The sequence below is a fragment of the Gigantopelta aegis genome, chromosome 3 (assembly GCF_016097555.1).
Source record: "Gigantopelta aegis isolate Gae_Host chromosome 3, Gae_host_genome, whole genome shotgun sequence".
Lineage (NCBI taxonomy): Eukaryota > Metazoa > Mollusca > Gastropoda > Neomphalida > Peltospiridae > Gigantopelta > Gigantopelta aegis.
In genome coordinates, this window is record NC_054701.1 from 29,407,514 (window position 1) to 29,434,463 (window position 26,950).

Sequence of the window (26,950 nt, forward strand, 5' to 3'; positions counted from 1 at the left end):
TGCTTAGGTGTTGTTAAACATTTCTTTCCTTTTACATCAGTTAAAAATTTTTTAATTGGTGCAGTGTCATGTGCAGAAAACTGGTATGAAGTGTCTATAAATGGGTTATCATGTCTCATGTTTCCTCTTTTGATAATTTATTTCTGTCACATAATCGTGATGATGTACTATGCATTGAAGGATTTAGATGACACATACTTTGGTGGAAAAACTGAATTTATATATGTAATTATTAAATATGCCTGCAGCCCTTTTTATTACACACGAAAGAACCCAAAATATCTTCCTATTTGTAACTGTGAAATAATTAGGCCATCCCTGTAATTTGTTTAAGTTTGTTGTAATCTAGCTTACTATTTTAAACTGGGCAAGTGGGCAAGATCAGGGACCAATGCAGGATTTTTGAAAGGGGGAGTGGTCCAAATGTCATGACTGATCTCATGTTTTACACAGCACATCTCTTACAGCTGAACAAATCATACTCAAATTTACAGAAAGAGCGGGGTGTGGGGGGGGGGGGGGGGGTCCAGACACCTGGACCCCCTGGATCCGCTACTGAAGATACCACATGTATTTTTAATAATAATAATAAATATAATATTAAAGAAAACAACAAAAACATTTAAGAAATTAGACAGGATAAGTTTTATAAATGATAACAAGAGGAATCTCAGCGACAGCTTGGGAATCTTGATAATAAAATCATCTATATAGTGATTTCAAAGCTGGAGATAGTGGTTCAAATCCCTACACGGCTGGTTCATACTTACACTCCTATTTCTCATCCAGTAATTGTCATTGTCTTAATATAAAAACATTTCCCATTTCTCCTATAATAATTTCATTAGTATTTCACATCCAGTCATTTTCATTGTCTTAATATAATACCTTTCCCATTTCTCCTATAATTTCATTCTGTTGCAACTGTTCTTTCAACTTAGATTTGTGTTATGTGAGCTTTTTAATCATATCACATAACTGCCTTGGCTTTTGTGATGTTAGGATGTGTTAACTCATTTCTAGGTGTACTTAGTAAACTAACATATTTAAAACAAAAACAAAAAAACCAGACATTAAAACAAGTATTACTCAGACTTAGCACATCTCAAAGTCTAAAACACATTACACCTAACCTGTAACATGACTATACTGCATATATGTGCATAAATTTTACTCCACCAATATTGTGTTACATTAATTGTATACTTTTAATGAAAATTAATGTTTTGTATTCTGTTCACCAGGCCTATCTGTGGGAAGGTGTTGCACTATTTCTATATATTTATGAAAAATTAATGTTTTGTATTCTGTTTACCAAGCCTATCTGTGGGAAGGTGTTGCTCTATTTCTATATATTTATGAAAAATTAATGTTTTGTATTCTGTTTACCAGGCTTATTTCTGGGAAGGTGTTGTGCTATTTGTATATTTTTATGATATAAAATTAATGTTTTGTTATTATTTTGTTTTCCAGGCCTATCTGCGGGAAGGTGTTGCGCTCCAACATTTGGGTCAGCATGGCGATGCCCTGGCTGCATTCGCCAGTGGACTGGCCCAAGACCCGAACAATGCTCCTCTGCTGTCTGGACTTGTCGACGCAGCTCTCTATTCCCCACTTAAAGGTCAGTTGTGTCCCTTCATAAATGTAGCTGAATTGGTGAATTCAATAATAAGTCCAATAGAACCACATTTTATAGAAAACCTTTTTTTTTTTTAATTCTCTTTAATTATAATCTGTATAATTATGATTACCAATTTTATAAATTGTAGTTCGGCCATTTTTACACAAAGATTGTAATGTATGCAAAATTTTAAAATAAAAAATCTGTGGTCCCTCATTGCATTCACTGATTCACGTTGTATAACCGTAAATAAAATGTGTTGATTATGTCGTTAAAACATTTCATTCTTTCTTTCTTTCACTGATTCAGTTTATAAATAATATTACAACAAAAATAATACTAAGTTACAGGTGGATAATACTTGTTATGTAAATAAATTATAACTTTTGAAGTGAATTTTACAATAAAATATTGATGATAGTTGTGTCCTATATTTTGATCATAGAGATATGGGAATTTATTTCTAGAACAGGAGTGTACAATTGTTGCAAACAACTTCATCAATAAAGGTTTCTTATCAGTGTTTCCTGATTTTCATTATAGAAATTGTTAACGTATTTGCCCAAAGTTCCATGATAAAATTAAAGTCCATTGCATGATGCATGGGCTTATTCTATCTTATGCAGATTAAACTAAAACTAATTGCTAAGTGTTTGCATGATCAGATAGCTGACTAACTTGTACTGACATGGCAAAAAGTACATTATTTTTGGAAAATCCATTATTATAGCAGAATGTACTGTAGAAGCTTATTGTATTGAGTTTGTCAAGCTTATATTAAGAGGAATAATGCAGGGTTATCTTAACATACAAATATAAAATGTTATGGGGGAGAGACAAAATGTGTTTTTCATACATGATTTTGTTCAAAACATCTCATTTTTATTCAGTAAGTAAAACTTATGTAAGAAATAGAATAATACATACTGGCACTATATATTATATTGATTTGAGACAGTAGTAAGGTGGTGTTTTAAGACAGGTGACCAGTTGAGTATGTTTATATATATATATGTTAAACTGATAAAATTTTCAATTGAAAAGTATTCTGAAATACACAGTAACATTTGAAACACAATCCAGTTTTAGCATCCCTGTTTGGTTTAGAATGCAAGAAATGAGGGGTGTGTAAATGTCATAGTAACGGTAAAAATACTATAACACATCAGACTCACCAACAAGACATATAATACACCTTTAACAAATCTACTGATTGATCCTTCCTCTCCCCCTCCCCCACCAAATTCCTTTAGTTTAGAATGCAGGTGGTGTCTTAACTGGCAGTAATTCAAAATTGATGGTGCAGCTTGCTACCAGATTCCTGGACAGATCGAGCATCTTTTACAAAACTCCTTCAAATACAACCCAGGTACAGATGTCCTCATCTTCTCTTGCCCCAGTGTTGAGTTTGAATCTGTCACGTGCATATGTCACGTCCATGTTGCATTAGCTGATCAAGAGGGAGGGTCACTGGGATCCCATCACCCCACATCCCACCTATTTGAAGTGTCCTCTTTAATTAAAAAAACTAAACAATTCTTTTAAATCCTTCATCCACAGTATTCACTACATTGCCCTGAAAATGCATCACTGAGCATCTTTATTTAAACATTTCCAAGGGAGCATGCCCCTCGAACCCTCTACAGATCTTACTCTCTTTGGAAGCTGTTGGCTCGTTTATATTCAACAAACTAAAATTACCATTTTTAGACACTTGTGACCCCAGTTTACAAAATTCTGGATCTGCCACTGTATTGTTTGCCTTCAAGATAATCCTAGTAATATATTCAGAACAATGTTCTTGCAGTCTGCAAGTTTGGCCATAGTGGTTATGCCATTAATGTCAAAGTAGTTAGCAGGGGTGGGAAGTTTCCTCGGATCAGCTGTTTTCCTCTCATGGAACATTGCATTTCCTCACATTTTAATCATCCTTTCCTCTTAAATGTGTCAAATGGCACAGATTTTAACCTAGGATTTCAAGAATTTCTGGGACCCCTCCAGATTTCCTCTTTTTTACAGTTCACCAATTCCCACCCATGAGTTAGACACACTATAAACCTTCTTGTCTAAAGATGCATAGTGAAAATGTTTTATTATTTTTCTAATTTTGTTAACTTCTTTTAGCGAAAATTAACTCTGAGCTAATTTGGCTACCATTATTTCAAGCCCTGGATACAAAATATATGCAAGTACTATACAAATATAGTAACATGTTTTCCATAAGACACATTTGACTTGTATTTAAATCTCAATGCTAACAGTTATTCTAACTGTATTGTGTACAAATATTAGAAAATATTTACCCAGTGCATTGTTAAGCTGGGTATTTTGGAATTACAGAACTCAAGAGCTGTTTGTTAACAAATGTGATAACATGATGCTCGTCATACAAACATGTTTGAAATTTTGAATGTACACATTTTTTGTCCTTCCCATATTTACATTTTCTTTGCCAGCAAACCTGTTATTTGTTCAGTCAGCTTCTTTAGCGTACTGCAAGTTCCACTGCAAATAAGTGTGGCCGTGCAGCAGTAGAGCAACTGGGTGGGACCGACACTGATTTAATCCTACCCTCTTGCACTTGAGGCGACCTGCTTTCTCAAAGTTGAAACCCACACGTTCTTTAAATGAAGTGAATTGCACTGCAGGGTCGCAGAAGGTCACCTGTGTAGTCGGTGTGGTAAACTGACCTGTTTTCAAGTACAGCCTTGTCTCAAGTTGCTACAAACATTGACAGTTCTCGTTATTTGTGTCTCAGACTATGAATAAAAATCTGATACGGTTCTGAAATTCAATTCCCCAGGGTCAGTAGTTAAATTATCAAAATGTTTATTTTATGTGTCAGTTGAATAAAATAAAAGCTGCGTTATCCCCTTCAATATTTTGAAAAGAAAATATTCAAAATGTCAAACAATTGATCTAGGAAAATCTTTTCCAGTGCCAGCCCTGAATCATATTTTAATTTGTTTTAATTAGCAGAACTATATTTTCCCTCAATTCTGCTTCAGAATAAAAATAACTTGTGCCCGATTTATATTCTGTATCTGGAGATGGGATATATGCATAATGACACCACTAGAGCACATTGATTTATTAATCACTGGCTGTTGAATGTCAAACATATGATAATTTTGACTCGCAGTCTTTCGAGGAAACCTGCTACATTTTGCCGTTTATAACAGCAGCAAGGGATTTTGTATATGCACTTCCCCACAGACAGGACAGCTATGATATACCAGTTGTGGGGCACTGGTTGGGATTTGGAAAAAAAACAATCAGATAATGGGTGCACCAAGGAGGCAACATTACTACAAAGTACATGGTTTTACCAGACGTACAAAATATTTTAAGACTGATCTTGGTCAGTTAACCCATTGAAGGGTCAGAAAGTATCCCAGTGGTAAAATGCTCACCTGATGCGTGGTTGGTCTGGGATCGATTCCTATCAGTGGGGCCATTGGGCTATTGTTTCCTCCGGCCAGTGCACTACTACTATCTCCTCTGTGTGATGGTGCTTACAAAAGATCCCTTGCTACTAATGGAAGATGTAGCAGGTTTCCTTGCTAAGACCATTTCAGAATTACAAAATGTTCAACATCTAATAGTCGATGATTAATACATTAATGTTCTCTAGTGGTGTAGTTAAACAAAACAAACTTTAACTTTTTAAAACAATGACACATAACATATATTATACGTGTGGTATGGGTTGTTCCATGATTGGAAAAGTGCCTAATATAAAATCCATTTTTTGCTAACTGAAAACAAAGGAGCTTTTTTATGTGTTTAAACCAATTGCTGTTTATACCCTCAAGTGTAATTGTAGAAACTTAAACAGAGCTTGAAAAAAATAAACATCTTTTATGTCCTTGAACCTTTTTTTTGTAACTTAAACGTTAAACTTGATGAAAACTGCATAAAATCTACATTGGACTAGGAAAGGAAAAGGAAAGTTTAACAACACCTCAGCACATTTTAAAATATGACTGTCCAAAATCTGAAATATGGTTATTTTGACATTGTTTAGAGTGACAGAGGATACACACTGCAGACATTATAGGTTATTTTTACCAAATAGCCTATATATACAAGGTTAACAGTACCATAATGTTGTTTGTTTGTTTGTTTTGTTTTGTTTTGTTTTTTGGGGAATGGGGGTGGGGGGTTTGTTGTAATTTTTGTCATCCATTCATTCATTCATTCATTCCACCACAACTGGCATATCAAAAGCTGTGGTATGTACTACCTTGTCTGTGGGATGGTGCATATAAAAGATTCCTTGCTGCTAATCGAAAAGAGTAGCCCATGAAGTGACGACAGCGGGTTTCCTCTCTCAATATCTGTGTGGTCCTTAACCATATGTCTGATGCCATATAATCATAAATAAAATGTGTTGTGTGCATCGTTAAAAAACCCATTTCTTTCTTTCATTCATTCATTCATTCATTCATTCATTCATCTCTCTATTCTTGTTTTACAGAGAAACTACAGGCCACCTTCATTCAGTTGGAGAGATTGCGGCTGAATCGCAGTCCATTTGTAATCATCTCAGTGATTGGTCAAGAGTTGCTAGGAGCTGGACACTTCAGTGCCTCAGTGCTTATGCTAGAGTCTGCCCTGAAGATTGGAACATGCAGTCTGAAGCTTCGGGGGTCGGTGTTTTCAGCACTGAGCAGTGCCTACTGGGGCCTGGGAAATATCGACAAAGCCATCCACCATATGCAGCAAGACCTCACTGTGGCTAAATCTCTTGGTAAATGAAAATTCTAAATTTAAAGACAGAATCACAAGGCAGTTGACCTTCTAAAGGTAGAGTTATACAGTTCACATGATTTGAAATATGTGATAGACTATGGGGAAATCAGGCCAAAGTCGCCAATAGGAATTCATGCATATGCCATAGTGTCATTTTAATTAATTAAAACAAAAATAGGCTAAATTAATTAAATAAAACAAAGCAAAAGATATAAGTGCTATGAATATTTTGACATTCATAAAACTTGTTTGTAGACTTGAATACTAATAATCACAGTTCTGCAAAATTCTGTTTCACACATATCACTTCAATATATGCAATATATGCAATTTATTCTCAGAAGTCTGTAAATATCCTTTGAGTTTTTTTAGCCAAGATATTATAAATCTATTTACTTAGAAGCATATATTATAATATTTTTTTCATTAACCTTTTAATATGGGGTCAGACATCTAAAGTAAAAATACTGTTATTGTTAGTAATTTTTTTTAGCCATGCTGTATTAAGTGACCAAATTTTAGTAGGTGGTTCCTTTTAACCGTGACTTTGAATATGCTTCTAAAATGATATGTTTCCATCTTGCAGGTGATCAAGATGGTGAATGCCGTGCCTATGGCAACCTGGGATCAGCCTACTTCTCCAAGGGTAACTACAAAGAGGCCTTGACCTACAACCGCTACCAGCTGATACTCTCCATGAAGTCCAAAGATCGTGAAACTGCTGCGTCTGCCCTCAGTAGTCTGGGTCATGTCTACACGGCTATCGGGGACTACCCCAATGCTTTGAACAGCCACAAACAGTGTGTCTTGCTGAGGAAGCAGAGTGGAGACAAGCTGGCCGAAGCCCGGGAGATCGGCAATGTCGGGGCCGTGTACTTGGCTATGGGAAACTTCGACAATGCTGTCGAGTGTCACCAGGAACATTTGAAGAACGCCAAGAAAGCTAACAACCCGGTAGAGGAGGCTCGAGCTTTCAGCAATCTAGGAAGTGCTTACCATTATAAAAGAGATTACGATCGTGCAATGATGTTTCACAAGCAGGTGTTAAAGATCGCGGAGCAGAAGACTGACAAGACTCTGGAAGCAAGGGCGTATGCTGGGTTAGGGCACGCCGCGCGGTGTGCTGGTGATAACATTGGTGCCAAAGTGTTTCACGAGAAGCAGCTGGACAACGCCTTGCAGACTCGTGATCGCGTGGCGGAGGCCAGAGCGTGTGCCAACTTGGGGATTATATTCCACCAGCTTCAAGAGTACGAAGCAGCGCTGAAACTCCACAAGACTAATTTACGTATTGCCACTTTTCTAGGGGATAAAGCAAGTCAGGGACGTGCTTACGGGAACATTGGCAATGCTCATAGTGCTCTAGGTCAGTACGAAGAGGCCGTGAAATACCACAATAAAGAGCTGGCCATAGCCTCTGAGGTAAACGATCATCATTCTAAAGGGTCTACTCACGGTAATGTGGCCGTGGCGTACCAGGCTCTGGGCATGTACGAGCATGCCTTACAGAATTACTTGGCCCACCTGAACATTGCTCGTGAACTCAAGGATACAGCGAGTGAAGCACGAGCCTTGTGTAATCTTGGAAACTTCCACTGTGCTAGAAGAGAGTACTCCAGTGCAATTTCGTTCTATGAGCAGAATTTGATTCTCTGTCAGGAGCTGCATGATGTGGAGGGTGAAAGCAAAGCTTGCTTCAATTTGGGTTATGTTCATTACACAGTGGAAAACTATGCCGAGGCTGTCCGTTACTATGAACAGGACTTGTCTTTGGCTCGAGAACGCAAGGACAGACTGGCTCTAGCCAGGGCTTATTGCAACCTCGGTTTGGCCCACAAGTCTCTCAAGAACTTCAGTGATTCACTGGAATGTCAGAAAAAGTGCCTTGGTTTAATGGATGCTTTAAAAAATACTCCAGGAAAGTTCCGAGCTCTTGGTAACATTGGCGACATAATGCTGAAGACTGGGACTCCAGATGAAGCTATAGCGATCTACACACAACAGCTTCAGCTGGCCAAGCAGTGCAAGGATCAGGACTTGATAGCAACGGCTTATGGGGCTCTGGGCATAGCACATCGGATCATAGAGCAGTATGACAAGGCACTGGGTTACCACACTCAGGAGTTGAACATCAGACAAGAAACAAATGATCTGAAAGGTGAATGCCGAGCCCATGGCAACATAGGAAATGTTCACATGTCTCTGGCTAATTACATGAATGCTTACAAGTGCTATGAGGAGCAGCTGGAAAGAAGCCGTGAGCTCCATGACAGTGGATTAGAGGCTCAAGCCTGTGGTAATCTTGGCATCACTAAAATGAACATGGGACAGCATGAGGAGGCCATAGGCCTGTTCGAGCAGCAGCTGGCCATGCTGGAGCAACTGTATGGAAGTGCTACCATGAAAGACAAAGGGAAAGCATTCGGTAACCTTGGTGATTGTTACGAAGCTTTGGGTGACTACGAGGAAGCTGTGAAATGCCACGAACAATTTCTGACCCTGGCACAACAGTCTGGGAATCTTTCTGAACAGGACCGGGCATACCGTGGTCTTGGTAATGCACACCGAGCAATTGGAAACCTCCAACAGGCTCTGGTGTGCTTTGAAAAGAGGCTGGTTGTTGCTCATGAGCTGAACTCTTCTGCTGCCAAAGCATCAGCTTACGGTGAACTCGGCTGTTTGCATAGTCTCCTTGGTAACTTTGAGCAAGCAATCTCATGCCTGGAGCATCAGCTGTCTATCGCCCAGGAGATGGAGGATCAGCAGTGTGAGGGTGATGCTGCCTGTGGACTGGGAGGAGTGTACCAACAGATGGGAGAGTATGAGATGGCTCTCAAATACCATCAGATGGATCTGCAGATTGCAGAAGCAACAGAAAGCACAGCTTGCCAGTGTTAGTAGATCAGTCTATTTTTCTTTTTTTCTTTTTTTCTTGTTTTAACAGTGTTCCTTTAATTTAGTCTTATTCATTAGAATAAATATTTAGTAAGTATGTTATGTATACTTCTGAATGAACCAGTATTTAAAAAAAATTACTATTTCATTTACAATCAAGAATCTTCCATTGTGGCTGTACTTAAAGGTGACAGACACCATCTTATTTCTTTGTCAGGTCATGTTAAGTATTCACGAAAAGAGAAAAACAATCCAAGTTTTCTCCATTTTCAAAATAGTGTACTACATGTATAACATTTTGGATAGTTTCTAGTATAGCTGTCTAAAGTTTAGACAGATTAAATAATAATTAAAACTGCAGCAGATTCCATTGTTTGCATGAATAGATATGATAGAATAATTTGTTGTATTGAAACTTTGATTAATAAAAACTTTAAATAATCATTTATACAAATGATAATTTACAGCATTAAATGTTCTCATGTTATTTTTTCCTTATAATATATTAAGCCAAGCTTAAAAATGTACCTCCAGTACTATTTTCTGTCACCCGACTAATTTTTAAAATTTGTTTCAACTCATTTATTCAGTGTTTATTTCTTCTTCATTTTATTTTATTTTATAGTAAATGTAATATGTTTATTAAAAAATAATAATAATAAAATTTATTATATAACATTCAGTGAAATATCTTAAAATATCAGTGAAATAAAAGTGTTATCAATTTCACTATTTCACTCTAAAATGTGATATTTTCACTGTAAGAAAGCCAGAACTATTTTGCTGCTGGCATTTTAGAAATAAAGGTAAATTGCCAAAAGTTATATAATACCTAAATAGAAAATTTGTCAAATATGATTTATATGTCACCTCATGAAGTTTGCAATTATATCACTCGTTACGCAAGCACGACTCGTGAGATATGATTTCAAACTTCACTCAATGAGATATAAATCATATTTGACAAAAAACATGAAATATCCTCTATATAATAATAAGAAGAAGAAAATTAAACTACTGACTAAACTAGTGAGTTGTTTCACAACAAAGCAGACATTTTTGAGGTTATCCTCAATTATGTATATTGAACATGCTTTATGGTAATCAGCATTCTGAGTAAAGTATAGTTGGTATTATGGTTATCAGTATTGCTGTTACATGAGATGAACAGTAAGCCAATGTCCTGCTCATCAAACGTGTTTCTGGTCATTGCAGGTCGTGCCTACGGTAACCTTGGCCTGTCTCACGAGTCGCTGGGCAACTACGAAGATGCGGTGAAATACCAGGAGCAGCACCTCAGCATTGCCGCCCAGATGAACGACCGTGTTGCCAAGACCCTGGCGTACAGCAGTCTCGGTCAGTAGTCTAGGGGTGGTAACTCCCACTTCACAGCACTTAATGGGATTCCTTACAAACCCCATATAGAGTTTATTGCCTGTTAATGTTCTCTGCTTATGGGAGGAGTGTTTTCTGGTGTGTGGTGGACATTTTTTGTGGTCGTTTTAGAGCCTCTTTGGCCACATTAAAAATGCTTGCATCATCAGTTTGGATACGTTTTTTACTTCATGGTGTAATATTCTACCATGGAAATGCATTTGTAAATGGATTTTTCTCGTATCCTATTGCAAAACAATTTTGTTAAATGTTACATCACTGTCTGGATAAAATAATAAAACAAACTTTGATACGAGCATTTGATTTTAAAGTATTTTATGTTTTATATTTGTAAAGTTTTTACTATTCAGCTACATGTTAAAAGTTTTCAGCTTGACTTACCGGTATCTGTTTTAACTTGTTCTCTCTTGTTGTTGTCCAAAATTTCCATATTAATGTGTCAAGCTTTAAAAAGAGACAACAGATGTTCAGTGTCATCAAGGTACAATTCTGATTAAATTTACATAGTTTGGTTTCTTGATTTTGTTTTTGAGGATAATGTGAGATAGTCATATGATTTGAATCAGATGCAAAATGCAAAAAAATATACAAATATTAAGCTTTTAAAAAATTTAAAATACCAAGCCCATCAAATTTATTTTGCCCCCACTAAATGCCCTTTACTAAATATTCTTTATGTTGCCCATGTTCCATGACTCAAAATTTTTACCATATTTTCAAACCTTTACATTTTTATCCTAAATGTATTTATCATGTTGCAATGATTTTGTTTTTCTGTTTTGTTTCCTCCAGGCCGTGTTCACCATGCTCTGGGTCACCACACACAGGCGGTTCAGTACTTGCAGCAAGGTTTACAGATTGCCGAACAGCTAGGTCGGCGGGAGGACGAGGCAAAGATCCGCCACAGACTGGGTCTGTCCCTGTGGGGTGCGGGGAACCTGTCCGAGTGTCAGCACCAGCTGTACAAGGCGGCCGACCTGTTTGAGATGATCCGACGGGAGACACAGTGCAGCAACGACTACAAGTTGTCTCTCTTTGATCTCCAGACCGCATGCTACCAAGCTCTTCAGGTATACCGTATTCCTTTAATAAGCTCCGGGCCTCAAATAAGCGCCGGCCTTCAATAAGTGCTGGGTCTGTAACACTTTGCAACAAAATAAATGCTGGACCTCTGATATGTGTTTGGCTTCTAATATGCACCGGGCCTCCAATAAACAGCCAAAAACTGATTACTCTCTGGCATAATTTAGGCACTTTTCATGGACAAATAATATTAATTTGTTCATTGTTTTGTTAAAGTTTAAAGTTTTGTTACAGTCCGAAATTAAAGTTTAAAAATATATAAAATTGTAAGTAACTTTGTAGTTTTTAGCTTTAATTTCTAAAATTTGTTTGAAAAAATAAAGGCCAGGTCTCCAATAAGCACCGGGTCTGTGACCATTTTGAAATTAATAAGCGCGCGAGCGCTTATTATAGGAAATACGGTAATTTGTCATTGGAGAAACCTGATGTCCTCAATGTGTATATATCCTAAATTACTTAAATTGCTTTAAAAAAAAATTATATAGAAATTCTTATGAGTACTTTTATTTTGAAGTCAGGCACCATATTTTCAAAGCTGTCTTAATGCTATGATATCGTAAAACCATTGGAGTGATGCCATGGTCTCTGATGGTTTTATCATATCATAGCACTAAAACCATCGGAGTGATGCCATGGTCTCTAATGGTTTCATCATATCATAGCACTAAAATAAATAAGGGAATTAATCACAAATAAAGTTAACACTCTCTCTTTGATATTTTGGCCAAAGTGGTCAGTGTAAAGAATATCATAAACAATAATTATATAGTAGCCAACCCATTAACTTTATTTGTAATTCAGTTTTGATAGAGAGTAGTTGTGGTACGCAAAGTAATTAATATTGTTAAAATTGTTATGAAATTTCAAGCTTTTAAATTCTTATACTTTTTGTTAATGACTTTACAACTTACTTAACTATTTGTTTTTTCTTTTTAACTCTGTATTGTTTTAAAATTTATTTCTGATTTGACAATGTTCTTAAATTAAGAATAATTATTTTACCATTCTTTATTTTAATAAAACATTGTATAGTTTTTAACTGTTACTTACTGTTTTTTATTTCTGTTTTCCCAGAGAGTTCTTGTGGCCCTGAACCAACAAGAGGAGGCCCTAGTTGTGGCAGAAAGAGCGTGCACCCGTGCGTTTATCGACCTCCTGCTGGAACGCCAGGCGGGCTCGGCGGGGCTCTTTAACGGCACCACAATGGACCTGTCCCCCATCACGATAGAACAGATCACCAACACCGTGAAGCAGAGGAATGCGTTTGTGCTGTCTTTCTCCATTGCAGCAGGCTTTCTCTACAGCTGGCTGCTTAGTCCTCAAGATGGTAAGTCATGGTATTGTCTTGAGTTCTTGTTAGACAAATGTGTCATACCCACCAAATGATAATAACCATCTTTTGAGGTGTTGTAGATCATATTTTCTCTTCTCTAGGGAACATACAGGTATCGGAACATTTCAACCAGTCATTGCAAGATGAGCTGTGTGAGGTCATGTATATAAGAAATTTATTGTGTTATGTCAACTAGCTATTGTGTATTGTTGCTGCTGTTTTTTAAATTATACGTTAGATGGGTACATAAGAAAAATTATCAGTTGTTTGTGTTTGTTGTAGATCATTTTTTTTCTCTCACATTGAGATTTTTCAGTCTTTAATAGACACTCGTAACACTGGGGTTTTGTTGTTTTGGTTTTTTTTTTACTATCTTAAATGATTTAGGAGACTAATCAAAAATCACTTCTTTACAAAAATGGCTGCTTAACAGACTGTACTAAAATAATGATATAATAAATAGATGATTTTACCATATTCTGTGTAAAAAGGAATAGATAATTTACAGTTCCATGTTTGATTTCAGGTGTTATCAAGTTCCATGCGATCAGCCTGTCTGAACTGGAGAGTGACCACGAACACAGTGACACTGTCAGCATGCTGAGTTTCTCAAACACATCAATTCTTGACCACTGTATTGGTCAGGTCCGAGAAACCATTGGGGTGGAGAGTCATGTGACAGGAAATAGTGCAAGCATTAACAGGTAGGGTTTCTGGGTAATGTTTTTATTATGTAAACAAACTATAAAAATTAATGATAGACTTTAATATAAAGTAAATCTTATTTTGACAAATCCAAAAAAATTTCTAAGTTTTTATGCTTTGGTATAGATGTTGGTAAAAAATCAAAGCTGCATTAAAAATGCTGTTAACCTCAGAAAGAAAACCCCCAAAAAAACCTTGTAATAAAACACAAAGTGGTGAATTTATTAAGGGTGATCATTGAATGTTTATTTTAGATGTATGTAGCCTTAAACATGGACAAAATATGAAGTGTGAAGTGTAAATACGTTTGCATTTATCACAAACTGTAAAATATACGTGGCTGATTAGAGAAGTTACATGTGTCTAAAGAATAAATACCTTTTGCAAATTCAGCCCATACTAGCAGATTTTTTAACCTACTGCATCAATTTACATGACATGTATCTTATGCTGTGGTATATTCTGTCTTGTCTGTGGGAAATGTATCAGGTTTTTTCTCAAACACGGTGTCAAAATTACCCAATGTTTGACATGCAATAGCCGATTATAAATCAATGTGTTCTAGTTGTGTCGTTAAACAAAATTTAACTTTTACATTACGTTTACCAGATCTCACCAGAGAGCACGACTGAATGGAAACCTGAGCGAGTCTGACGGAGAGAGCGACGACGTCTTCCAGCTACAGCTAGAGGAACTCGGAGACCGGCTCAATGCTGAGAATGACCGCACGGGCTTCCTGCGCATGGTCAACCGTGGCCATGCCTTCAACAGCTCCACCTACAGCTTGAACAGCCTCTTCAGTCTCGGAGGCAGCAGTCTCGGTGGTCCAGGGGGTTCCGTCAGGAGGGGTAACGTCAAAGGAGGCACCACCACCTCCTCCTCCTCTGGAGGAAAGTCTCCGCTCACTGTGTTGTACCAATATTTGATTGGACCGATGGAAGAGACACTGCGGACCATGACCGACAATCAGGAGAATGTCGACAGCCCTGGCCCGGTCGATCTTGTTCTGGTTCTCCAGGGAGATCTGTTCCTCATCCCGTTCATGATGCTGAAGGAGAAGCAGGACCAGGAGTATCTGTTTGAGCGGTTCAACCTGATCATCGTTCCATCCATCAACGCCATTCAGAACTCGCACAAAACCGATAAGCATGGCCGGCCTGTGATAGGCTCATCAGGAGCTCTTGTGGTGGGCAATCCAAAACTGACTCCTTCGATCTGCCAGCACTGGCATCTCGGTGAGATTAGCGGTGCCGAATTCGAGGCCGGTATCGTGGGTGAGATTCTGTCATGCAGACCGCTGATTGGAGCCGAGGCAACCAAAGGATCCGTCCTACATCAGATAGAGCAGGTGGAAGTGATTCACTTTGCTGCCCACATCTCCTGGAAGCTGTCCTCCATTGTCCTGTCTCCCAGTGAATCGGTGACATCATCAGGACATTTCTCCACCATTGATTCGGACGATGCTGGTAGTGACATCAGCTCGTTCGATGGACCTGCACTGTCGGAATACCTCCTCACTGCAGCCGATATCCTGAACCTGAAACTCAATGCCAAACTAGTCGTTCTCAACTCAGCCTACACAGACGACAGAGCTGGCCGTGTGAACACCGACGGAGTTATTGGCCTTACCAGATCTCTCCTGTCAGCAGGGGCACAATGTGTCTTGTTCTCACTGTGGCCCGTGCCAGACCAGGCAACTAAAATGTTGATGCGTTCAATGTACCTGTCATTGGAGGAAGGCCAACGTGTGACTCAGGCTCTGTCCAAGGCTATTAAGACTGTCCAGTGCACGCACCAATTCTCCCACCCATCTAACTGGGGTGGGTGGGTTCTGGTGGGCAGTGATATCAAGCTCAGCAGCAAACTGGCACAGATGGGACACGCTATTTGTGAGATCCTCCAGTCTCCAACACAGTGCAGGGAGGCGATGAGAGTTCTCTTGCACCTGGTAGGCAGCTGTGTATTAATAGTATTTTCTGGAAATTAGTATGCATATACCAGAATTGATCATGGGTGGACAACTGTGTATTAATAGTATTTTCTAGAAATTAGTATGCATATACCAGAATTGATCAAGGGTAGGCAACTGTGTATTAATAGTACATGTATATTCTAGATCTTAGTAAAGGTTTTCAAGAATTGATCATGGGCAGACAACTGTGTATTAATAGTATATTTTAGAAATTATTAAAAGTGTTCCAGAATTAATCAAGGGTAGTATTTTCTAAAAATTAGTAAGGGTGTTTCAGAATTGAGTATCAATAGTATATTTTAGAAATTAGTAATGGTGTTCAAGAATTAATCATGGGATGACAACTGTGTATTAAAAGTATATTCTAGAAATTGAAACCAGTATGCAAGAATTGATCATGGGTAGACAACTGTGTAATACTTTAGAAATTAGTACGGGTTTTCCAGAATTGATCATTGTACTGGATGGAGGAGGCACTGTACATTTTTCTTATGCCTTATAGATCTGCTGAATTTTTATTTCATAGCATATTTTGTTTATAAAAAATAAAATATTTTGTGGGTGAATATATAAAATAATTGCTTTCATATGTTGTTTTAAAACAGTATTTAATATTTCATTTAAAATACCAGCTTGTCTGGTAGTTAAGATATAAGCATACATTAATGTATTAATAACATTGTTTTCCATATTCTGCTGTTGTGACAGTGTCATTCTAAAAGGAAATTGGGTTTCCTCCGACTCTGACGTATTTTAGCAGATTACCGGTAATTAGTTGGTGAACTATTAAACTATTGTTTTATTATTATGTTGAACAAAGGGAATAAGTATTAAATTTTGTCTAAAAATGAAAGCCCTTGTGCATTTCATATACATTTAACCAGTTCTGTCATTTAATAAAATAAGGCATTTTTAATTTCTAGTGCAAAATATTTTATGACTCCCAATTCAACATTTCAGATTGAGAAGTCCCTGCAGAGGATCCACCAGGGCACGAAGAACTCGATGTACACAACGTACCAGAGTATAGAGAACAAGGTGGGGGGTGTTTCTGGTTGGAAGGATCTGCTGCAGGCTGTCGGGTTCCGCTTCGAGCCATCTGCTAACGGGCTACCTCCAGCCGTGTTCTTCCCCATGACCGACCCGGCCGACAGACTCACCCAAGCCAGCAACAGCCTGCAAGCACTGCTAGGTGAGATACTTAATATACGATGTCCATCGTAAATACGGCTAGAGTTATTTGGAAGATGAAGTCAAAATTTAATTCAACTTGAAAGATATTTTATTATGATTAGGCCTGTTTTCAGTGGTGATGAATATGCATCATAGGATTTTTTTTCTTCTAAAAACACCACATTAGAGCAATATTTAAAAACAGATGGGTTTTTTCTATTGACAGTCCGTTTTCTAAGAAAAATATCCATTCATAAAATCATGTATTCATGTCTGATAAATTGTGACTTTTATGATTCACAGAAAAATGGTAGTATACATCCTGAGAATAGGCTTGTTTTAAAATTAGCTAAAATCATCAGTAATCTTTTTTAATAATCTAATAAATAATCTCAAATATTTTTTGTTCAGGTCTTCCTCCTATTTCTGTGACAGCATTGAGCAAGTTCATCACAAATTTCGATGTTGGAGAAGCACTTATTGTTGTGGTGAGTTTAACTTGACTAATACTTTATTATAAATCTGTAAAAACATTCCAGATTGCATTATCAACTTTCACCATGTCTGGTCACATTAAGAACTTACATTTCTCATGTGTATGCAATATTTGTAAACATGTCCCATATACAGTGGTTGTAATCTCTTAATATTCAGAATATCACAAAGCAATAAAATATAGCTTCACAGCTGGGTGGGTTTTTTTTGTGGTTTGCAAAATGAAGAGATGTACATCCAACCCCAATCTAATTAAAATTAGCTCCACTACTTAATTACTATTACCTATGGATCTGTTGGAGCTCATGTCCAGTTGACCTTTCAATCGACCAATCAAAACCTTACTTGCAAAATCATGCCAGTGATTTGAAAAGAATTTAAAAACATTTTGAGATTATGCCAAGGGTATACGAAATGATTTGGGTGAATTACAAAGTTTGCCGGAAACAATTTCGATATAAAATTTGTTTCAATACGGAAAAAAAAACCTGTGATGGTATAGCCATAAAATCTGTTTATACTAATATACAATTCCTTAGTTTATTACTGCACTTTTCCCCCTGTTTTTTTAATGTTGAAACAGACCAACAAGTTCGCCTATTGCATAAATAGTCTCACCCGATATTTTTAGAATTTGTATGCTCCCGAATAACGCTATAAAAGGCGAAGTGTAATTGGCGATATTTAAATTGTTATTTATAGATGAAATGTCACCTGGACATGGGAGTCCACGCAATGCTGTTAGATCTACTGGTAGACCAGCTAATTTTAATCAGATTGCTCACAGCATTTGGCAGTGCTGTGGTGATTACCATGGAGTTTTTAATTCTTCACAATGCTTTTTTTACTTTTTTTGGACTACTGTATATTCATTTTCTTTTCAACAGCATGTTTTTTTTGCTGGGGACATTTTCTTAATTGCAGGGATTGACATGCATGTTTTTATTGAATTTGTAATCCTATCACAGCTGTGCAGAAATGTCCACTGTCCTTACATACATCTAGAAAAACAAATTAGGATTTACTGACAAGTTTGTCACTTTACTTTTATAATTGCAAATTGGTTGCAGTGTCAATAGTTCAATAACATAAGCATGTATTTTTTAATTACACCTGAATGTGTTTCAGATGCGTGTGATTTTGAGTAAGCTGTCGGCCAAGGAGACTGGTATTGATGTTCTCGTCAACGTTCAGCTCTGGAGAGCTCCCGGCTGTCACGAGTTTCTCGCTTCTCTTGGTAAGTTCCACCATTTAGAGAAGGGAACCCTTTGTCTGGTTTTTATATTTCTATATAAAACAAATTTTGCTATTATATCAGAGTTTTATAGCACTGTTAGAAAAGTATTTTATTTAATAACACTTTCTTATTTGGTATGAAGGAATGAAATCAATGTTTTTTATAATAGTGTTAGCTAAATGTACTTTTAGTTAATAACCTTTTCTTATTTTGTATGAAGGAATTTAATATTTTCATAACACTATTAGCTAAAAGTAATAGTATTAGCTAAACAATATTTTATGTTGATGACTCTTTCTTCAGGTCTCTCAATCCCCGTTGGTGGGTCCATTGGGCTATTGCTCATTCCAGCCAGTGCACCACGACTGGTATATCAAAGGCCGTGATATGTACTACCCTGTCTGTGGGTTGGTGCATATAAAAGATCCCTTGCTGCTAATCGAAAAGAGTAGGCTATGAAGTGGCGATAGCGGGTTTCCTTTCTCAATATCTGTGTGGTCCTTAACCATATGTCCGATGCCATATAACTGTAATTAAAATGTGTTGAGTGCATCGTTAAATAAAACATTTCTTTTTTTCAGGTCTGGACCTGGTTGATGTTGGTCAAGACAATGTGACTCTACGACTCAGTAAACAAGCTGTGCGTCGTCATTTGCAGTTTGCGCTTCTCGCCTTAGCAGCTGTTTTTGGTGAGCACTAACATTGGTTATTAATTAAAATAAGAACTATTTCTTTTCATCCTTTAACGGACCTCTAACCTGTGGATATTTCTACCTATTCCCATCAGACTAGTCCAGTTCCATTTTCTTCAGATTTAAATTAATAATTGTTAATATGTTGATTGTTGTTGGCTATCCATTAAATAGATTGTAGATCCGACTTGAGCTATAATATAATTTAGTAATAGAGGAAAGACAACTGCACTTCCCAGACATGAACATGTCTTGTAGGGGAGATAACTATACATTTCTGTCTGGTTGGAAATAGAAAGATTTTAGATTTCCTGTTGTTTTAATCTTAGTAAATATGATTAACAGTTTAAATCAGAATCCTTTTTTTTTTTTTCATTTGACTGCAAACAGAAGGTGCAAGCTTAAAATATTACTTTGCAAACTGCATAATTTACATTTGTTAAAAAGTGAATTACCTCTCATTATTTCAACATAATGTAAAGGGAAATAACTGTTTTTACATTTAAAATGTTTTCAGCTGAAAGTTCATAGTATAAAATATTACATTTCAAACTGCACCGTTAATTTTTGCAGAAGTGAAATACTTTTTTAATATTTACAAAAAATTTCAGCCTAAACTGCATTGTTTATCTTTGCAGAAATATAACAAAATCACCTTACTTGAACCTGGATGTAAAGGGAAATAACTTTTGATACATTTAGACTATTTTCTCTTCACAGATGCGATGGAGGCTCCACGCAGTCACTCCCTGAACACATCCAGTAGCATGGAGAGTCTGTCATCGTCGTCACAGAGCAGCTCCATGTCAACGTCAACTTTCTCGTCGCCGCCACCGCAGTCGCCACGTGGGAAGAAGTCACTCTTCAACCCAGCTGAGATGGAGAAAATGAAACACACCAGAAGCCATTTAATGAACAAGGTGAGTCAGGCTGTACACACTGGCAGATGATGATTTTCTGTTATGAATTAATAAGCAGTCACACAAGTGAATATTAAAAAACAATCTGTTTTAAGCATTCACTGAAGTAAATATTAAAAAATGTCTCATAAAACATAATTTTTCAGTTCTCTGAATGGTATTTTTTTGGTTTCACGTGTCTTCATTTTTAATTATGTATACAATTTTATCCTGAAAATGTCCACTGCTTTGTATAATACAGCATAGGACAGCTAACTTGTGGGTTTATTTTTAAATTGTAAAAGTTATTACTGCTTGCAATACATGTAACCTATAATAAGACTAAAAACTAATTGAAAGTTAGCTGCATTCAGACTGACGGCCATGCTTCATGTTCAGGAGGCCAAGTTCTGATGAACATCTTGACTGGTATCATTGTCTTCTTTCACATCACATTTATCTAATGTAAGATGAACAAAAACCCAGTCTAGCAAATGACCTCAATCATGTGCTGTCCTGAGCAGGCCTCAGATGAACACATTGTTAATAAATCAAACAGTTTGCAAATGTTATTGGTCTATGTTGCTGAACTGAATTGTATAATATTTGATTATGAATTTCATGCTCATATACATCTGTGTGTTTTCAGGGTGGTCTTGTGGGCAGACAGTCCCACAGCTCTCCGTCATCCCGTTCACAGCAGCTCGACCCATCACTTCAACTCTCCCTACAGAGTGCTATCCGCAACATGTACCCTCTGAGTGGCGAGCCCAGACTGTTCCAATTTGACAGCCTCAACACAACCGACGACATGAGCGACACCCCGTCCAGCAGTCCCTGCTTCACTGACACTCCGGACACGCCCAGTCCAGTCTCACACAACAGACTGGGCACTGGGCTCTTCAGAAATGACAGAGAGAACCGCTATCACAATGGGAAAACTGTCTCTCTTGGGACATATGTGTCAAATTCTAAAACAGGTGCAGAGAAATCGGAGAGGAAGGACGACGATGATCATGATGATGTATCAGATGTAAGAATAAGAAAAGTGTTTGAACAGACCAGTCACAATCATTTGTCTGATCAGAGAAATGGTCAGATGAATTCACCACACGACAGTGATCAAATAGATGGGGGTTCATCTAACTGTAGAAAGTTAACAGAATCAGAATCTCTAGAAAACCAAAGCACATTGTCAAATACCAGTGAAAACAAAACCTCCATATCCAAAACAAGTGAAATCAGAAAACAGTTTGAAAACATGACCAGGTTTTCTGGACAGTGTGTGTCTGTTAAAAGAGTATCTTCTATAAAGGAAGACAACAGCAGACAATGCATTGGGAATACAGTTTCAGATGATTGTGAACAAACGGCATTCAACAAAAATTGGCAGCTAAGAAAGAAATTAATGAGTCAAAGTGATCATGAGGAAACAGTAAATGGACCTCAACAGACAAATCAGCATTCATCAGAAGAGCAAGGATTTGATCAGGAGTCTGCCAAAAATAGTCCTCGATGGACAGACAAAGATGTTTCTGGTAGGAGAAAGTTGAGCAACCAAAGTGATCATGATTCCTGCTTGAATGGCTCTCAGTGGTCAGAGCATACCGAGGGTCATGGGCCATCTATATTGAGCCCAGAGGAGCTTGCCAAAAAGGTGATGGCTGATGTACCAAATGTGCGGGAAGTTGTGGAACAAATGCAGCACATGAGTTTTGTTCAGTCGCAGCAGAGCAGCATGCAGATAAGACGGGCAGGAGGTGTGGCGAGGTCAGATTCACAGCACGAGTCTCTCAAGCAGTGTGCATCACACAGTGAAGTGACTCTACCCAACACACTGTACAGTTCCAGAAACCAGCTAATGACCTCCTCATCCCCAGGTCACTTGTCAGACAGTGCAGGTTCTTACGGTGAAAGCACTAATGTGGACTATAGTTCTGGTGGTCAGAGTCATCGCAGAGTGACACCACCTTCCAGAAGTAATTCAGTGTCTCACAGTGAAACGGCTCACACAGACTTTAGTTCTGGTGGTCAGAACCATCGCAGAATCACTCCACCATCAAGAAGTAGTTCCATTACCCACAGTGAAACAGGATACACAGACTTTAATTCTAATGGTGAAAGCCATCGCAAAATCACTCCACCATCAAGAAGTAGTTCTACTGCTCATAGTGAAACAGGATACACAGACTTTAATTCTAATGGTGAAAGTCATCGCAAAATCACTCCACCCTCAAGAAGTAGTTCTGCTTCCCTTAGTGAATCATCTTATCCAGACTTTGGTGCTGGTGGTCAGTATCGCCGTAAAGTAATGCCACCATCAAAAGGAGGTTCCGTTTCTAAAGGAGAAATGTCCCATCTAGATCCCAATTCCAGTGCTGAAATTCATCGCAAAGTCACACCACCATCAAACAAAATGTTTCCAAATGTAGGGCCTGTGAAAAATGAAATGATTGTAAATAGTGTTACCCAGTCACCTGTACATGGACCTAACAAAAGTGATCTTGTAAATAATGTAACCCATTCCAGCAATGGACAGAGCTGTGAGAACAGTATATCCTCGGACAACAGTGAGGGAGCAGATTCAAACCTTCAGTCTTCGGTCTCTAGTGGATACCACTCTGAGAGAAACTGCCATAACGACATCGTCACCAACTCATCCAAACCGGACCGAAATGTGTACACTCAGGACTTTGTCAATCGGACTCCCGCCAACGCATACAGTTCTTCGGCACTGTCTTTCTCTTCATTCAGGCCGTACCAGCCTGCTGCTCCTCTCGTGAAAACGAACGCTCTGTCTCGCCCCGACAGCACAACCAGCACCAGCAGTCAGTATTCCACATCGTCATCCAGTCGGTCGGTCATCTACAGACCCATCCAGGAGGAACCCGGGTCTGGCATCACCACAAACCACATCCCATGTTGGAATATGAAACAGTCGGGGTCAAACTCTGGGTCAGATCCAGGCAGGCTCAGACCTTCCAAACATGTAGTAGCATTGAAAAAGAACAAGAAGAAAGTTAGCTTCTCGGACTCCGATGCGGGAGACTCTTCTAATACGAGTTTCGATACAAACAGCCGCGAAGCATCGCCTCAGAATTATAGTTTCGATAGTGCAATAAATTCCGTTCCAGGTAATGACAGTTCGTTAGAGTACCACAGTCTGGGCAGGTCATATGACCACAAACATTCCACCTTTCAGCAAAACCATTCGGATCAGAATTCTCATTCTGCTAAACAGTCTTCAGAACATTCGACTGGACTCTTTCACAGGGGAGATAAGTCCCCTAAAGACGGTTCTGCCGTGACCTCTTTTCCAATGAAACAGTTTTACTTCGACAAAGACAAAAAGAATGCAGGGAAAAGTCATGTGTTGCAATCCTCAAAGTGTTAACTTTATCGCCCCAATGTGTTATATATATATATATATTTAGCAATCTGATTAAAATTAGCTCTACTGGGTCTAGCCAGTAGATCTAACAGCATTGCGTGGACTCCCATGTCCAGGTGACATTTCATCTATAAATAACAATTTAAATATCGACCAATTACACTTTGCCTTTTATAGCGTTATTCGGGAGCATACAAATTCAAAAAATATCGGGCGAGACTATTTATGCAATAGGCGAACTTGTTGGTCTATTTCAACATTAAAAAACAGGGGGGGAAAGTGCATTAATAAACTTTGGATTGTATACTAATATTAACAGATTTTATGGCTATACCATCACGGTTTATGTTTTCGACTCGAAACAAATTTTTTATAAAATTTCATATTGCAATTAGTTTCCGGCATACTTCGTAATTCACCTGAATTATTTTGTATACCCTTGGCATAATCCCGAATGTTTTCAAATTCTTTTTAAATTACTAGCATGATTTTGCAAGTAAGGTTTTGAGATCCAACGGGCTGCTGTTAGATCCACATGTAATAGTGGAGCTAATTTTAATTAGATTGATATATTTAGCATAATTTATGCAGGTTTGTTATCCATCTTGGGATTTTCTTGACTTTATACCTACAGCTTCATTACATTCCATCTGTTCCCACAATTTTCACCAACTAACCATGACAACCATACATGTTAATTCGTATTTCATCAGTTTGTATGTATTATATTGCAAGTGCATTCCAATAATCTGTTGTTCAAGTATAATCTGAGTATGAAGAACATTCTGTGTTTAGGAATTTATGAGACTTGTGTTGTCTCTATTTTCAACCAAAACATTATTTAACTATTTAGGAAGAAAAACCCTTTACAATAACTGACTGAAATTATGCTTACAAATTCTATTATATTTTTTTTAATTTAGCCACTAGATTTGGATTTTATTTTACTGGCAGGGATTTGGTCTTAGGGTTGTAGCCTTTGTTCACCTTGGTGTTGGACAATATTATTTCTGTTCATCACAAAAAATAAAGTTCACAAGCATTTAAGCATAAAGTTCATAAGCATGGTGCATGGTTGTTTAAGATGGACATACTGTGCCTCTCAGTTAAGCCATAAAAACGAAACGCTGATTGTAACCAATACTCTGATATAAAACCAGTAAACTTCCATTCATTTTAACTTATTTTCGTGCTTATATCCAGTTAAGGTTCAAGCACACTGTCCTGGGCACACACTTCAGCTTTATGGTCTTTTTGTAAAATAGTCAGAATGAACATTGAGTATTGCTCAAGCATACTATGATAAAACAGTTGCTTCTCTTTCTCAGACTGTTTTAAAAGTGTTTGGCCCCACAAGATGCAGCTGGCTGTACAAACATATAATACAGACGTACTTATATATGTATATGCATATGTATATAAATGTAAACCTATTTGAATGTGGTTTTGTAAAACTGTATAATTATTTTTCCGAATAACAGTTCCTCCAATGTGATACAGTGACAAGATGGTATCTGTATCTATATCCATTTGTGACGTTTTTTTGTCATGTCATGAACTTGATGTACTAAGGGACTTCATAATTTATTAAACACATATTTTATACTCCATGCTTGTTTGCTTATTGATGGATGCATGTTAGTGTTGTTCCAAAAATTGTAACACATGGACAAAAAAACCCAGTCCAACAAAGATGTCGCATTAAAGTCGCAGACCCTCGTTTCAACGCATGAAAGTGGACACTAAGTAATGGAGAATGTACGAGGGGGTGTAGATGCTATGCTGCTATAATATGTGTATCATAGAGCAATAAATTCCAAAGATTAATAATAAAGTCGCCCAGCATTTGCAAATGGAGTACCGGTAAAAACGTGATATTTTGCTGAAAATCTATTTTTGGGCTAAAATATAAAATTGAGAGTAACCCTTTCTGAGACTTCAAAAGATCATTTATTGCATAGCATTTTATGTCTATAACCAATGCAAAATGGCTGTAATGGTTCAACATTTAGTTATACCAACAGCCTACTGTTCTATTGCATGAAGTTACGAAACCAAGTCTCATCCAATTACTGCTTGTAGCAGCTTACTATCCAGTTTAGAAAATAGTTCTTCATTACAAATTTAAAGGTACAGAAATGGATTTTCAATTTTTCTTCTTTGATTACATATAGGTTGACCATTGTTATATTTCAATAGTCCAGTCATATTATGTTATAAAATAACAATTATTCAAGTGGTACCCCATTATGGACAAGATGTAGCCCATTAATGGAGCACTCGGTAGGATCGATCCCCCATTGGTGGGTAGGCACATTGGGCTACATCGTATTCTAGTCAGTGCTTCACAATCCTGTCTGGGATGGCTCATATAAAAGATGCCTTGCTGCTAACTGAAAAGAATATCCCATGGAGTGGCATCAGTGAGCTTCCCATCTCATTATGTGTAGTCATATAATTTATACATTCATTCAACTATTTTTGTGCTTCTATCCAATTAAAAGTACAAGCATGCTGTCAGCTATCTTGGCTGTCTGTCCAAGACAGTGGGTTAGGTGTTAGTTGGTTAGTAATTAGTGAGAGAGAAGAGGGTGTAGTATCTTACACCTACCCATTGAGCCTTTAAGAACTTGCTCTGGGTTGGAGCCGATACCGGGCTGCAAACCCTGTACCTACCAGCCTATAGTCCGATGGCTATATACTACTCTACTTTCGCCAAGGATATACCAAATATTTCATTGTACATATCTTAAATTTGCGCAATATGATCAATCGTACAACCAGTTGCTAAATACCATTTCACTAAGCGACATCATCTTCCCTGTGTGTATTACCATGTTCAAACTCATTGGGCCGATTTCAGGTCTAGGTTATCCGTGGGTTTTGGAAACATATGGTTTAAACCTTGGTTAAACCCTGGGTCATGTTTACTGTGCATTTCACGTCTGGTTTTCAATAATCCTAGTTTAACATTGGGTTACAATTGTATTGCTTGTTTAAACCTGTCCTTGAGGTGGTTTTTCGCTGGGTTTGCTCAAAGTAACTTTTCTTCATGGATAATTTCGGCAGCAAAATTGTGTTTTACGTCAGTATTGCAGAGCCATGAAATGTGAACATATTTTAGAGATCATTTGCCCCCCCCCCCCCTCCAAAATACAAAATCCTGCCTACGCCACTGTATAGAAATGAATACAGGTTGGGGGTATAATTAGATCCACCCCTTCACCATGTTCGTGGCGAATGAACAAAGCGCCTGAGATATATAGAGGATAATAAACGAGATACCAGTTATCAAAATTGTCCC

General features: G+C 37.7%; 1 protein-coding gene across 1 annotated transcript in view; it reads left to right on the plus strand.

Annotated features, from left to right (window-relative positions):
- The window catches only part of LOC121367845 (tetratricopeptide repeat protein 28-like), a 132,324-nt gene extending 108,538 nt beyond the window's left edge, over positions 1–23,786 (plus strand). Inside the window, exons 3-16 of the mRNA XM_041492264.1 lie at positions 1,474–1,621; positions 6,102–6,374; positions 6,963–9,269; positions 10,487–10,627; positions 11,459–11,736; positions 12,824–13,076; positions 13,609–13,786; positions 14,397–15,735; positions 16,720–16,951; positions 17,344–17,420; positions 18,556–18,664; positions 19,246–19,353; positions 20,077–20,276; positions 20,905–23,786. Of these exons, the coding sequence (XP_041348198.1) occupies positions 1,474–1,621; positions 6,102–6,374; positions 6,963–9,269; positions 10,487–10,627; positions 11,459–11,736; positions 12,824–13,076; positions 13,609–13,786; positions 14,397–15,735; positions 16,720–16,951; positions 17,344–17,420; positions 18,556–18,664; positions 19,246–19,353; positions 20,077–20,276; positions 20,905–23,649 (8,388 nt within the window). The 3' untranslated portion in view covers positions 23,650–23,786. The remainder of the gene's footprint in view (positions 1–1,473; positions 1,622–6,101; positions 6,375–6,962; positions 9,270–10,486; positions 10,628–11,458; positions 11,737–12,823; positions 13,077–13,608; positions 13,787–14,396; positions 15,736–16,719; positions 16,952–17,343; positions 17,421–18,555; positions 18,665–19,245; positions 19,354–20,076; positions 20,277–20,904) is intronic.
- Positions 23,787–26,950: the final 3,164 nt, after the last annotated feature.